This window comes from Halichoerus grypus, chromosome 2, assembly GCF_964656455.1.
Source record: "Halichoerus grypus chromosome 2, mHalGry1.hap1.1, whole genome shotgun sequence".
In the NCBI taxonomy this organism is placed as follows: Eukaryota; Metazoa; Chordata; class Mammalia; order Carnivora; family Phocidae; genus Halichoerus; species Halichoerus grypus.
In genome coordinates this window covers 91,681,232-91,696,416 of record NC_135713.1, presented here as the reverse complement: position 1 = coordinate 91,696,416, position 15,185 = coordinate 91,681,232, and the positions used below count along the sequence as shown (strand labels likewise).

Sequence of the window (15,185 nt, the reverse complement as noted above, 5' to 3'; positions counted from 1 at the left end):
GAATTTCTGCCAAATTTTTTCTTGTGATTGAGTTCCAGTTTTAAAGCATTGTGGTCTGAGATTATGCAGGGAATAATCTCAATCTTTTGGTATCAGTTGAGACCTGATCTGTGACCCAGTATGTGGTCTATTCTGGAGAAAGTTCCATGTGCGCCCAAGAAGAGTGAGTATTCTGTTGTTTTAGGGTGGAATGTTCTGTAAACATCTATGAGGTCCATCTGGTCCAATGTATCATTCAAAGCTCTTGTTTCCTTGTTGATTTTTTGCTTAGATGATCTGTCCATTGCTGAGAGTGGAGTATTGAGGTCTCCTACAGTTAATGTATTGTTATCAATATGACTCTTTATTTTGGTTAACAGTTGGCTTATGTAGATGGCTGCTCCCATGTTGGGGACATAGATATTTACAATTATTAGATCTTCTTGTTGGATAGACCCTTTAAGAATGATATAGTGTCCTTCTGTGTCTCTAATTACAGACTTTAGTTTAAAATCTAATTTGTCTGATATAAGAATTGCTACCCCAGCTTTCTTTTGAGGTCCGCTGGCATGGAAGATGGATCTCCATCCCTTCACTTTCAGTCTGGATATATCTTTAGGTTCAAAATGAGTCTCTTATAGACAGCATATGGATGGGTCCTGTCTTTTTATCCAATCTGCAACCCTGTGCCGTTTTATGGGAGCGTTTAGGCCATTCACGTTGAGAGTGATTATTGAAAGATACGAATTAATTGTCATCATGTTGCCTGTGAAGACGTTGTTTTTATAGATAGCCCCTGTAAATTTCTGTTGTAGATCACTCTTGGGGTCTTTCTCCTTTTATAGAACCCTCCTTAATATTTCTTGCAGGGCCGGCTTAGTGGTCACATATTCTTTCAGTTTCTGCCGGTTGTGGAAGCTCTGCATCTCTCCATCCATTCTAAGTGAAAGCCTTGCCGGATAAAGTATTCTTGGCTGCATGTTCTTCTCATTTAGTACTCTGAATATGTCTTGCCAGGCCTTTCTGGCTTGCCAGGTCTCTGTGGATAGGTCTGACATTATTCTGATGTTCCTCCCTCTGTACGTAAGGAATCTCTTCCCGCTAACTGCCCTTAAGATGGTTTCCTTGGTTCTAAGATTTGCAAGTTTTACTGTTACATGCCGGGGTGTTGGCCTGTTTTCCTTGATCTTGGGAGGGGTCCTCTCTGCCTCTAGGACTCGAATGTTTGTTTCATTCCCCAGATTAGGGAAGTTCTCAGCTACGATTTGCTCAAATACATCTTCTAGTCCTCTCTCTCTCTCCACTCCCTCCGGGATTCCAATGATTCTGACATTGGAATGCTTCATGGTGTCACTTATTTCTCTGATTCTATTTTCATGGATTCTGAGTTGTTTTTCCCTGGCCTCCTCTTTTCCCTTTTTATCTATTATATTGTCTTCCAGGTTGCTTATTCGCTCTTCTGCCTCAGTTACCCTAGCTGTTAGATTATCTAGATTGGTTTGGATCTCATTGATAGCATTTTTAAGTTCTGCCAATTCACCTTTCATTTCTGCCCTTAGAGACTCTATGTTGCCATTAATTGATTTCTCCATTCTAGCCATTGTCTTCACAATTGCTAGCCTGAATTCCATCTCCGACATCTTGGTTATATCTGCATCCATTTGTAAATCTGCAGCATAAGTCATAATCTCTGAGTCTTTTCTATTTTGGGGGCTCCTCCTCCTAGTCATTCTGTTGATGGGTGTTTGAGGGAATGTATAGAGTCCAAATTATTGACCAGAACCCAAGCAAGATGCACCTGTTTTCTTGGGACCTTAGGGTTGCTGGCCTCTTGTTTTCCCAGCCTGTCTTCTGCGGGAGGGGCCTGCTGCGCTGTTACTCAGGCAACCCTGTTTGGGCGGAGTTGCCCTGTGGGGGATGGGCTCAGTGGGAATCAGTCTTTGGGGCTTTTGTTCTCTGGCAGCTTTCCCTGGCAGCTTTCCGCGTCTCTTCCGCGAGTCAGAGCAGAAGAGACCGTTTCCAACCCTCTGCCTCAGAGCAGAGAGACCTCAGTCTGTTCTTCAGTGAGCTCTCCAGGCCACACCGTCTCCGTTTCTGTCCGTGCTGCTATAAACTGCAGCGTCCTGGGTTGTGCGCCCCTCCGCAGCGCTCCCAGTCCTGCCTCCAGGTCGGGGCGCGTCTCTGCCCTTTGTGCTTCTAAAACCGCCAGCCGCTCCCAGTTGGAGCGCTCACGACCCCGCTGCTCTGGGTTTCCATCCTGGGGACTGCAGTTCGCAGGCGCGACCCCGCCGCTCCGGGTTTCCGTCCCGGGGGCTGCCCTAGAGTCCTTTCCCCGCCACTACTGGTCTGCGAGTCTGTGCCCCGTCCGCAGCGCGCGAGGCTGTTGCTCACTGGCGGTGTAGGATCCCCACGGCCAGGCACCCTCCTGCTGCCGTTTATCCTCCGATATCTGCCCGCAGAATCATGGCTCCCCACTTTGTACCTCAAAACCAACCGCCTGCGATATTCTGTTTGTAGATATCCAGCTCAATTCCGCGGACCAGCTGAAATAGGGTCCCCTACCCCTCTGCCATCTTCCCCCCAACTCTGGTATTAACTCTTTATTTTTTATTTATTTATTTATTTTTTTAAAGATTTTATTTATTTATTTGAGACAGAGAGAATGAGAGAGAGAGAGCACATGAGATGGGGGAGGGTCAGAGGGAGAAGCAGGCTCCCTGCCGAGCAGGGAGCCCGATGCGGGATTCGATCCAGGGACTCCAGGATCATGACCTGAGCCGAAGGCAGTCGCTTAACCAACTGAGCCACCCAGGCGCCCTGGTATTAACTCTTTAAATGTCTGGTAGAATTCCCCTGGGAAGCCATCTGGCCCTGGACTCTTGTTTGTTAGGAGATTTTTGATTACTGATTCAATTTCTTTGCTGGTTATGGGTCTGTTCAGGTTTTCTGTTTCTTCCTATTTCAGCTTTGGTAGTTTGTATGTCTCTAGGAATTTGTCCATTTCTTTCAGATTGCCCAGTTTGCTGGCATATAATTTTTCATAATATTCTCTTATAATTGTTTGTATTTCTGTGGTATTAGTTGTGATCTCTTTCATTCCTGATTTTATTGATTTGGGTCCTTTCTCTTTTCTTTTTGATAAGTCTGGCTAGGGGTTTATCAATTTTATTAATTCTCTCAAAGAACCAGCTCTTAGTTTTGTTAATCTGTTCTACTGTTTTTTTTTTTTCCTTTGGTTCTATATCATTTATTTCTGCTCTAATCTTTATTATTTCCCTTCTGCTGGCTTTAGGGTTTTTTTTGCTGTTCTTTTTTCTAGCTCCTTCAGGGAGTGTATTTGAGACTTTTCTTGCTTCTTGAGGTCGGCCTGTATTGCATTACACTTCCTTCTTAGGACTGCCTTTGCTGTATCTCAAAGGTTTGGGACTGTTGTGTTTTCATTTTCATTTGCTTCCGTGTACTTTTTTATTTCTTCCTTAATTTCCTAGTTACCCCATTCATTCTTTACTAGGATGTTCTTTAACCTCCATGTATTTGTGGTCTTTCCAAATTTTACTTGTGGTTGACTTCAAGTTTCAGTGTTGTGGTCTGAAAATATGCATGCTATGATCTCAGTCTTTTTGTACATGTTGAGGGCTGATTTGTGACCCAGTGTGTAATCTATTTTGGAGAATGTTCCGTGTGCACTCAAAAAGAATGTCTATTCTGCTGCTTTAGGATGAAATGCTCTGAATATATCTGTTAAGTACATCTGGTCCAGTGTGTTGTTCAAAACCATTGTTACCTTGTTGATCTCCTGCTTAAATGATCTGTCATTGCTATAAGTAGGGTGTTAAAGTCCCCTACTATTATTGTATTATTATCAATGAGTTTCTTTATATTTGTTATTAATTGATTCATATACTTAGATGCTCCCAAGTTGGGGGCATAAATATTTAGGTCTTCTTGATGGACAGACCCCTTAATTATGATATAATGCCCTTCTTCATCTCTTGTTACAGTCTTTGGTTTAAAATCGAGTTTGTCTGATATAAATATGGCTGCTCTGATTTTCTTTCAATGTCCATTAGCATGATAGATGGTTCTCCATCCCCTTTACATCTTTATTTCTTTTCCCTTTCTGTAGCTGTATTCTGATTACTTTTAATGTATTTACTTCCCATCTTGTTCCTACCTGTTCCTAACCAGTAGTTAAAGTGGTAGTTCAAACAGGAACATGGTACAGCTGGATTAAAAATAAAATGAATAAGGAAATCAGGCAATGAAGAAAAACTGTATGAGGCCAAGGGTATGGTTAGTGAACAGAGAACACAACACTGTGTGGTCTTCTGCAGTTCCTAGAGTCGCCCTCGTTTGGGTTCTGAAAATGATCAATTATGTGATTCATATTGAAACCTAAGAGTAGACTGGTGTACAGGCACATCTTTTCTTCCTACTGGAACTTGAGAACAGTTGATCCTGTGGATTCCCATAAAGGAAATGCTGTGAGTAGAAAGCTTAGAATTAACACTGGAGACCAGGGAGCTCTGTGGCATTTTTCTGAAGAGGTGAAACAAAGGAATCATAGATTTTTCTTTTATTTTGCACTGGTAAATGAGCAATATTAGTCAGTCATAAACAGGCCTAAGAAAGTCATGGGTAAAACACTTCAGTGTCAGTCTGACAGGTTCAGCGTGTGGTGTGTGTGTGTGTGTGTGTGTGTGTACACGATGTCTGTAGGAGCCAAGAGTGCTGCTGTGTCTAGTCTTGAAAATTCTAATCGGCAAGGAAAAGGGAGACACTGATCTGTCTTTAATTTGAAAGATGTTTGCATGTGTTTTGCATAATGTTAACACTTAAAACAGTTGGCAAACTTGAATAAGAATTCTGTGCCAATAGTTTATACATTTTTGGCTTTTCACTTCAGGATACAACTTTGTACAACCTCATTGCGTAATACCAGCTTCATCCATTAGGTCCCTACTGAGGCCATAGGTCTCTCTCACTGCTGATCAGCTAGACATTTCAGGGCACACCGTGTGGAAAATGCTAGTGACCTTTGTCCAGTTTTATTGTCATTGCAGTGCTAATGCTAGCCTTGCAATATTTCCTGGCAAGAAAACTTCAAATGATATAAAGGGGAAGAAGAGAAATAGGAACTATGCCTCAAAGTGAGCAAAACGATGAACCTCGAAGGGAAATGAATGCACTTTATTCCCCCACCCCACCCCCCCACCTTGATCTGCCCCAGGCTCACCTATTATTCATTAGTGCCCTCCTTTCTTCCTTCTTCCACCCTGGATCTTCTTTAGAAGTGCATATCTCAGCCCAACTTACATCTGTATTCCACCCGAAGGTGGGATCTCCACAAAAATCCAGCCAGTGGCGGGCAAGGAAGGGAAGGCACAGGACCGCCCCCTGTGTTGGGGCCTCTCACCTGCCAGTGTGCACTCGGGTCACGGCTGTGCAACCCAGCCGAAATGTTGCTGCACGGCCCACATCACTGGTGTCTGTTTCTGTGCTTAGCTTGAAAATTGCCTGCCGTGGGCTGAAAGTGCTCCCAATTTTAGCATTTGTTTTGAGCCCACATCTGCCTACTCGTCCTGAAAGCAAAGCTGTTTGCATGGAACTTGATTGAAAGTGAACATGCCAGAAGGAAATGCTGCTTCTCCCCCATCCTGCTGGCATGGTTTCTTCTCTCTGTAGCTGCCTGTTTGCTCACAGTGTTATTCTTTGCTTTCCTGTTCTTTCGGGGGATATTCAGGGCCTGACCATCTCTTTCACTGGGAAGTTTTTCGGGTTCAGTATAATTGCTGACGAAATGATTTTTTCATTTGCCTCAGAGGACTGAATGGTTGAATCAGCCCAAGGACATGTATTTGGTATTCTGCTTGCTCTTGCAGAGCAGATGCCTTCCATTACAGAATTTTGAGGGAGTTATTTAGAAAATAATAAAACTAACAGCTAAGCATGGATTTTTTTGTCTGTATCCTGCATCGTTGCCAACTTTACTGTAATTATGTCATTCGGGGAAAGCGCCTAACCATTTCCCTTCCCTGGCCCCTTTGTATTGCAAAAGAGCCGAATTGTGGCCTTATTTCCAAGGAAGTAAATCAATTGTGGCCATATTTCCAAGGAAGTAAATCACATGCAAGAAGTCATCAGGGATTTTAGAAGGGTTTATTGAGTAAAATCTTGAATGGAATGGCAAAGGGAGCCACACTGAGAACAATCCTGCCGACAGGGGTCATGGAAAGTTAGTGGAGGTGACAGCGCTGTTATGGGTTAATGAAAAGCCCTAGGAAAAAGAAATACAAGAGTCGCTGGAAATTTATGACTTTTTGGTTGTGCTTTTCCGTGAAAGAACGTATGCATAGTTGTAGTTTTACCTGGTTAATAAGCCAGGGCGAGTGGTACAGAAACATCATCAGTAATAGCCTAATGTGACTAGAATGATGTGTCTTTTATTCATGGGACCTTAGCTGCAGTGAAAAGGCTCAAATGATCTTAAACTCTCCCCATAGTTCGTTCTAAAAATTTCCACTTGCCTCCTGCTGATCTGTAGCTTTAGATCAGGGCTATCCAATAGAACTTCCTGGGCGGATGGAAATGCTCTATATCTCCGCCATCCTGTACCATAGCCACCAGCCACATTCGGTACTGAGCACTTGAAATATGGCTAGTGCAAGTAAGGAACTGAAATAGTAATTTGACTTTAGTTAATTTTAATTTAAATTTACCTAGTCACATTTGGCTAATGCTACCATTTTGGATAGGGCAGCTGTAGATCCTTAGGAGTCCCCAGAGCTTCTGGGGGGCGGGGGTGGACACTGGTAGAGATTCAAACTTCAGTTGGTGTAAGGGGGTAACCCAAGCAAAGAATTAGTCAAGTCCCAATTTTGATCCCAGTCTGATTTACAATCTGGAAATGTCCCTCTTCCCCACAGCACATACCCTGTTCTTTTGAACATCTGCTGTTGTATTGGGCAGAAAAGGACTGGGTACGGTTAGCCAGGCTCAGTAGGGTCAGTGAGACAAGGATAAAGAAGACACTGCATTGAGATTTAGCAACATTAGCACTCTGCTAGGAGGCATCACTTGATTTCATATTAAAGCCCTTTAAAAATGTAGACTAATCTGGAAGTCTGTTATCCATAATAAACCTCTGTGTTTCTGTGCATACTACCGATAAGAAGGTCTTGAATTCATGGCTGGGTTGTTAAAATTCCCGATGTTTCCCAGCAGCTGTCCTAGAGTCTGCACCCGTGGACCGAGCGGGAGTGGAAAGCTCCCCGGTGGCGGACACCACGGACCTTTCACCTTGCCGGTCACCCTCCACTCCTCAGCACCTCCGTTATCGTCAGCCTGTAGGTAAGCTCAGAAGGAGCCGTGGAAATATAAACACGAAAGGTAGTTCCTAGCTTTGGAATCTTTCTTTTGCCTGTTGTACTCCCAAAATATTTTTTGGTCTCAGTTGCTAAAATTGTTGGAAGGAAACAATGTTACTATCAAGTAGTGGAGAAATGAATGATTAGAGAATATGTCATTAGTGTAACTAATACTGATTTGCCCCATCATTGCAATGCACTCTGTGGAGTAACATGAATCAAGAGGCTTGTCCTCAGAGGATGGCTGGTTGAAGAATCTCAGCGCTGCCTTTACCAAAATGTTCCCGGACTCTGATACCTTGTCGTGAATCCCAGTGCAGTCTGTATTAAGTAGGCTCATCTGGGACACCACAGTTTTGGGGGGACCTTATTAAGAAGAACACTATTTCACCTAAAATAAGGTCCAGTTGGATTAATACCCATTAGTGCAATTGCTGGGTCGTAGGGTAGTTCTATTTCTAACTTTCTAAGGAAACTCCATACTGTTTTCCACAGTGGCTACACCAGTTTGCATCCCCATCAACAGTGTAAGAGGGATCCCATTTCTCCACATCCTTGCCACCATGTGATTTCACTCATATGTGGAATCTAAGAAACAAAAATGAACATAGGGGAAGGGAAGGAAAAATAAAATAAGCTGAAAACAGAGAGGGAGACTCTTAATTTTAGGAAACAAACTGAGGGTTGCTGGAGGGGAAGTGGGGGGTTGGGGTAATTGGATGATGGGCATTGAGGAGGACACTTGATGTAATGAGCACTGGGTGTTATATGAAACTGATGAATCACTAAATTCTACTCCTGAAACTAACACAGTATATGTTAACTAAATTGAATTTAAATAAGGAATTTAAAATAAAATAAGGTCTAGTTGCATGGGACCCCAATTATCATTATTGTTCATGTGGCAGAAACTGGTGTATTTTCTATAGTTACAAAAATTATAAAGCATTACCCATAATTTGTTTTAGAACATACCAAATATCCTCTAATTGGAGGAAAAACCATCAGACCAAAAGGTAGAAATCTTTTATCTCCCCACTGTTCAAATAAAAAAATTCAAATAACAGTTGTTTTTTGAAACATTTTTACAGTGGTTTGCCATTAGGGTCTGCATTCAGATAACGTTTTCCTACTAGGAATTACAGACTTTAAACACTTTTTAAACCTTAGAAATATTTAAAAACAAACGGATGTGTTGTTAATCCTTACATCTTTCTTTACTAATCAAAAACAAAAAAACACAGCAGTTGTTTTTGAAATGTTTCCTTTTTTCTCCTCAAGCTAGAAAACTATTCAGATGTGAAACCAGATTCACCCCAGGTAATCCAAGTAAAATGTAAACATTTTTTGACTTTCATACTCCTGCTTTAAGTAGAACAGTTTAGCAAAAGGCTCCAAATGGCCATTTCATTTGTAGCCTTGGTCATGTGGTAGAAGTTGTTGTCATTGGGATCAACTCCAAGAGAAGCTAACCTGGGTCAGGCTGTTGTTAGAAAACTCACCCAGATGGATATCAGCCCTTGGGGAGTGGACCAATTTCTGGCTCCTGATCAATCACAGATCTCCCTGACGTTTGGGTGGTTCTGGTAAATGAAAGTGGCAAGCAGGACTCCCCTGGCTTGTTACAGGGTCTACTTTGGGGTTAGCCAGATCTCTCTACTACTCCTAGAGCTTTGGTCAGTCCAGGCCTTGGCAACTTCCTTGACCATTGCCACATGGGACAGACCCCCTCTTGAGTTCATGGTAACCTGGAAGAGTTTGGGGCCAAAGCCTATGGAAGCAAAACTCTACCAAGGTGAGAAATAAATACTATTCACTTGATCACTATTATCAAGGCTCTGCTTTATAGTCTTTTTTCATATATTTATATTCATATATAAAATTTTTAAATTTATATAAGCATTATTTGGAAATCCTCATCCTGTTTGTGAATTAAGTCCTTTGTTTCTTCGCTGATGTGACTACATCCCAGAGACATAGGAACATGGGAAGGAAGCTGAAATCTGTGACAAAACGGAGGATCCAAATGGGGACAGTGTCACACATTTTCTTGCCATTTAGCTGAAATTTTGCCTGTTCATCTGTCTACTCGCCACGTCGTTCCACAAATATTTAAAGGCTACTGCTAGAGGAGAGGGTAGAGCTGTTCTGTGCTTTCTACTTGCGTGTATTAAGCAGCTATTTGCCTTGCCTCATATTTATTTATTTTAAGCATGACTAGATCACTTTAGGGGCAAACTGATAAAAACCCCTCAGGTCAGAATCACAATGAGTTATTTTCACTAAAAGCCTGAATGAGGAAAAAAGTGAGGTTGACATCAGTATTATCAGATGCTGTGCGTAAAATGTCTGGGGAGAGAAGGGGCTGCAAAAGGGTGCTCAGAGCATCCTTTTGATTTTAGAATGCATCCTCACTTTAGAGGTGTTTTGAGCAGAAAATTCTATGGTAGTATGATGTAGGAAATTTTTTAAAAACTTTTTTATATTGAGATATAATTCAAATATCATAAAGTTCACCCTTCTCAAGTATACAGTTCAGTGGCTTTTATATGTTCACAAGATCGGGCAGCCATCACCACTGTCTCACTCCAGAGCATCTTTATTACCCCAAAAAGAAACCTTGTGCCCATTAGCAGTCACCCCCCATTCCCACCCCCACCCCCTGACCCCCAGCCTCTGGCAACCACCAATCTACTTTCTGTCTCTGGGAATTTACCTCTCCCAGACATTTCATATGCATAGACTCATACAATACATGCCTTTTTGTGATTGACTTCTTTCGCTTAGCATAATGTTGTCACGGATCATTGATGTAGTAGGTATCATCCTTCATTCCTTTTTGTGGCTAAATAATATTCCCTTGTATCGCTCTACCACATCTGGTTTATCCATTCCATGGTTGATGGACATTTGGGTGTTTGTACTTTTTCGGTTGTTGTGAGTAATGCTGCTAGGGATATTCATGTACTAGTTTTCGCGTGGATATGCTTTCAGTTCTCTTGGTTTGCACTTAGAGTGGAATTACTGATGTTTAACAAGGACAATACAGGGCGTCTGGCCCAACCCTTCATTTAGTGCAGGAATGAAAACGAGAATTTTCATTACAGAATATTACCCATCTGCCTCACCATGCCATTTCCATTCTTCTGCATAACCAGGACAGGTGGCCGACAACTCCCACTGCTCTGTTTCGCCGGCGTCTGCTTTTGCCATTGCCACGGCAGCGGCAGGACACGGAAGTCCACCAGGTGAGTGGGGCTGAGCGGCCACATACAACTGACGGGAATGTATACTAAATCAGTGGCGCTTGCCTGCCGGTGTCGGTGAGACACTGGGCAGCTCACTAAGGGGGCAGATTCCCAGCTCCCATTCTAAGTCAGCGTGTTGGACGGCCTTTGATTTACTTATTTATTTATGTACTAACTTATTTTTAATTTTGTTATTTGAGTATAGTTGACACACAATTTGATACTAGTTCTGGGTGTGCAGCCGAGTGATTCAACATCTCTGTATGTTATGCTGTGCTCACCACAAATGTAGCTATCATATTATTGACTATATTCCCTACACTGTGCCTTTTATCCCCCTGACTTATTCATTTCATAGCCAGAAGCCTGTATCTCCCACTGTCCTTCACCCGTACACTGTCTCTTAATAAGCGCCTTCAGGTAAGTTTTATACTGATGTTGTGTGGGTGATACTTTGAAGAACTTCTGTATCACAGAAGGATGTGATATTTCTCCCATGTTGTTTTATGGAGTTCTCTAACCTTTTTAGCCAAATTACCAGGAACAAGTGTTTCCTTTATAATTGAGTAAAATGGTAAAAGCATATAAAAGGCGGTCGGGAAGGCTTGTGGAGGGAAGGAGGTTGGAGGGACTATTGCTTAACAAATCTGTATGTGGTTTAAACAGCTTTGTTGCTGTGGGGGTCTTCACCTAAACTAACCCCATGGGTTCTGATCATCACGCTTTGTAGAACCATGAGTGAGGGTGTATTTTGTCAATTAGCCATTGTTCACCTACCACAAAAGAGTCCACTTCCAAAGCCTATGAACCTGTATTCAACAATAGTAACTAGTAAGTACTATCTGTGTGAATTCTTTCTAAATTGAAGTAAGAACAAACAGAGATGTTCTATAATGAACATGAACTACCATAGGAATTATACATACATATGTATGTATCCCATCTGACTGGAAATCTTTGCAGATTAACCACATTCCACCTCCAGTATTTTGTCACACATGATGCATTGGACGTAGTCAGGAAATTTGGGTATATTTGCTCTAACTGTTCTCAAAACCTTCCCCCCAAATTCCCATCAGGGTCTGGGCCTGCCTAATTTCCACACACACTGGAAAAGCCTGGGTTTTCCCCCCACTGGTTTCCTTTAGGACCTAGATGCCAGCCCTTTCCAAAGATAGGCAGGTCTCTCCTTCCATATCATGTTCCCTTTGCCTCTACTGGCGGTTCCTCATTGGAGATGAAGGAAGGCCTAATTCTGTGGGTATATTTGCAACCCTAAAGCAATCCTTGTTAACTTCATATTATGAAGATTTAACAGTGTATTTAGTACTTGCCTTCTGATTGGCAGCCAAGTTACATTGGGCCCACTTATATAGTAAGATCCAGAATTTGGGGGCCTAACACTTATATAATTGCCTCAAAGAAAAAAAATACAAAATCACAAGTATAAACCTTTAGGATAGCTCCCAGGGCTTTGGAAGAAGCCCATACACAGTGAGAGGCTCTGAGGCTTAAGTGTCATTGGCTTCCTACTAAATAAGCTTATGAGTCCAGCCCAATCATTCTTGGAATTGCGGTAGCTATAGGAAATTTTGTTAGTTGGAGAGTGGGGGGTGGGACCAGTCATCATCATCAGTCAGTCAAGTGCCCTTTCCTGTAGTGGAGCTTTAACTCTATACAAGACCGAGATGAAGGATGATTAGCAAGGTCTTGCGTGTCACTACACTGGTTGCAATGCATTTTTAAGCATCTGCTCAAATTTCGAAGCTCTGCATTAAAGTAGAAATTAAACTGTGTGCATTTCAGAGGGTTGCTGATACAGGGAACCTGCAGGTGCAGTTTGGATATAGTTGTGATACGAATAGAAATGCACATCCAGTGAATACACATATCAGGCCACATCGTGATGCTTACTACACACCTGAAGCCCTAGGGTTAATTATAGAGCTCATGAAATCATCTAAAGTGAAATATGAAAGTGTGAGGTGGGTTATTTGTATAAGACTAGAAATAATGGCAGGGAGGTTCTACAAGCAACTCTTGGTTATCTGTGAGCAGATGATATGTTTTACCATTCTCTATGCAAGTCAAGGTAAATTAACAAAATAGAGGAATGGTCTAATGTACTCATGGGAAAGTTCATGGCACAGTTACAATTGCTTAGAGAAGTAGTGAGTTCTTTACTGGTAATTACTTGGTACTTGTAAAGTAGATAATTCATAATCTGTTTTCTTTTCTGCCAAACCACTCAAGCCTGTGTAGTCAATAATAGATCTGAACTTGGTGTGAATTTGGCTTGGGCCAGTTTTTAAAAATCATGGTACCTGGCCCCATCCCCAGAAATTCTGACTTGATTGGTCTGGGTACATCCTGGGCATCAGCATTTTTTAAATTTCCCCAGGTCGTCCTAGTGGGGAGCCACGCTGGGGAACTGCTGGACTCTGGAGATGTGTTTGTTCTTTCTCTGGTTGCAGCATTCCCAATTTATCTCATGGAAGCTCTGACCCCCCTGGAGTACATTATTTTCTCCTTGGATAAGACAGGAGTGGGAGGGATGCTCTTCCCCAAGCTGGGTAAGGCTTAGGCAGTCTTTTCCCCTGCAGAGTAGACCTTTTTACAGAGAAGGCTCTGGGCATATTTCACAATGGTGCTCTTCCCCCTTCCCTGCAAGAGCCAGAAATATTGTGGGGACCCCCTACGAAGGCAGCCCTCAGCAGTTCCCACGGTAATGCTGGTCCACACGCAGCCTCTAGCAGTTGGTCAAAATGACCATTCAGGGTTGCTGCTAGTTCCTGGCTCCAGCAACTTCTGCTCCCGATAAGCAGATATCAGCTGTGTCTCTCAGGATGCACCGGTCCCTCCAGATTTGGGGCTGGTCATTTGTCCTGCAACCTCAGTTTTCTGATGTGTCCAAGAAAAGTCATTGATTTTCAGGTTGTCCACGTTTTATTTGTTGTAAAGACAAATGTGTCAGCTTCTAAGTTCTTTACACGTCAGAGCTGAAATTGGAAGTCTCCCTCGGAATTTTTATAGTGATTCTATTGATTCTGTAGGTCAATTTGGGGAGAATTGTCAATCTTAACAATATTTAGTCTTTTAATCTATGAATGTAGAATGTCTTTTTATGTATTTATATCTGTGCTCATTTCAGCAATGTTTTTTATTTCTCAGCATACAAGTCTTACATTTGTTTTGTTGCATTTATTCCTAAATATAAATGACTCTTTTTTGATTTGTCAGCCTCACCTCCCTCACCACTGGAGGTATCCCAGTTTGGGACCTATTTTCCATTATTTTTTTTTTCAAAGTAAAAAACATTTTTTCATTATTTCACCAAAGATAGATAGTTGAAAGTTTTGGGGATAGAATGTATCTAATTTATATTTTTAAGTAAAACATTATTATCACTATTATTGAAAAATAAAGAGCTTTGGTAAATCAAATTTAAATTAGCAATGATTCCAACTCTTATTTTTAAACACACACACACACACACACACACACTCTCTCTCTCTCTCTCTCTCTCTCTGCCCAGAATAAGAATTTTGGACCTGAGAAGTTACATCTTTAACTGTACCAGCCTGCACAGCAGCTAGGAATGTTCGTGTCAGGTGGTCACTGCATTCTTTTCCTGGGAAGGAGCCCCGCAGTAAGCTAGGTCACATGGAACACCTCTTCTGCTCATCATATGTCTTTCATATGCTTTCAAGCAGACCCAGAGCCTTGTTCCAGCTGGCCTGGGCACCCTGTCTCCTGACCATGTTGCATTGCCAGGTTCACTTTCTTTGTGCTGCCCTCTCCAGGAGACCCTTCTCCTCTATTACCATCTCTCCTCAGCAAAGGTACAATATAGTTGATTGTGCTTGTTCACGTCTTTGATTCACTCCCATCACTTAACTGCTACTTGATTGCATTTCAGTTTCCTTCATTTTAGGGCCGGGCAGGTAACTGAAGGATGGGCTGGAGAGCTGATGCTGTGTGTAAAGAGGGCTCCCCTTTACCAGCTCCCCCTGATTTTGCCACAACGGATCACAGATGAGGGCTGTCAGATCTGTCTTCTTTCTTTCTTTTCTATTTGAAAGGAAAGTCAGAAAGCTGGATATTCATGTTAAATCTGTCTTTAAACGCTAGCAATGAATCCATACTCTTTAAAAATACCATCCAGGTCAAACAAAATACTTCTGGGGACCACATTTGGCTGTGAACCACCAGTGTGTGACCTCAGATTTCCTGTAATCACTTACATCTGGAGGGTAGGTTGATACAGATGAGATTTCCTGAGACAGGCTTACATCCTAGCAATAGACTCCTGATCGCCATAGTGCCTTCCCCCTGATTGTTTCCTATTCCTTTGGCCAAGCTGTTCTACAGGAAGTCCATCTCTTCTCCTCCACTTGACCACTTTTGCTTTCACTGGGTAATCTTATCTGAAAGATCTGGAGGCTGCCTCATCATCACCCCCTCACCGTGGAAGTAATAGCAGGGACCATTCTTCTCCATCTTGTTTTATAGATTCTCAAGCAAGTGTGAGAGCCAGAGTGGTGGAGGGCCTGGCCCTGGTTCTTACAGTTACTGAGAATGAGGCTCACTC

The 15,185-nt window shown here is 42.3% G+C and overlaps 1 protein-coding gene across 3 annotated transcripts in view; it reads left to right on the top strand.

The window, feature by feature from the left end:
* The window catches only part of RASGRF2 (Ras protein specific guanine nucleotide releasing factor 2), a 233,432-nt gene that overhangs the window by 129,780 nt on the left and 88,467 nt on the right, over nt 1-15,185 (top strand). Inside the window, exons 16-17 of one of the 3 annotated variants that reach the window (XM_036067409.2) lie at nt 7,201-7,329; nt 10,505-10,594. The exons of 1 other annotated variant lie outside the window; for it this stretch is intronic. In XM_036067409.2, coding sequence (XP_035923302.1) covers nt 7,201-7,329; nt 10,505-10,594 — 219 coding nt within the window. The remainder of the gene's footprint in view (nt 1-7,200; nt 7,330-10,504; nt 10,595-15,185) is intronic. One more of the 3 variants, XM_036067419.2, reaches the window with a different exon arrangement.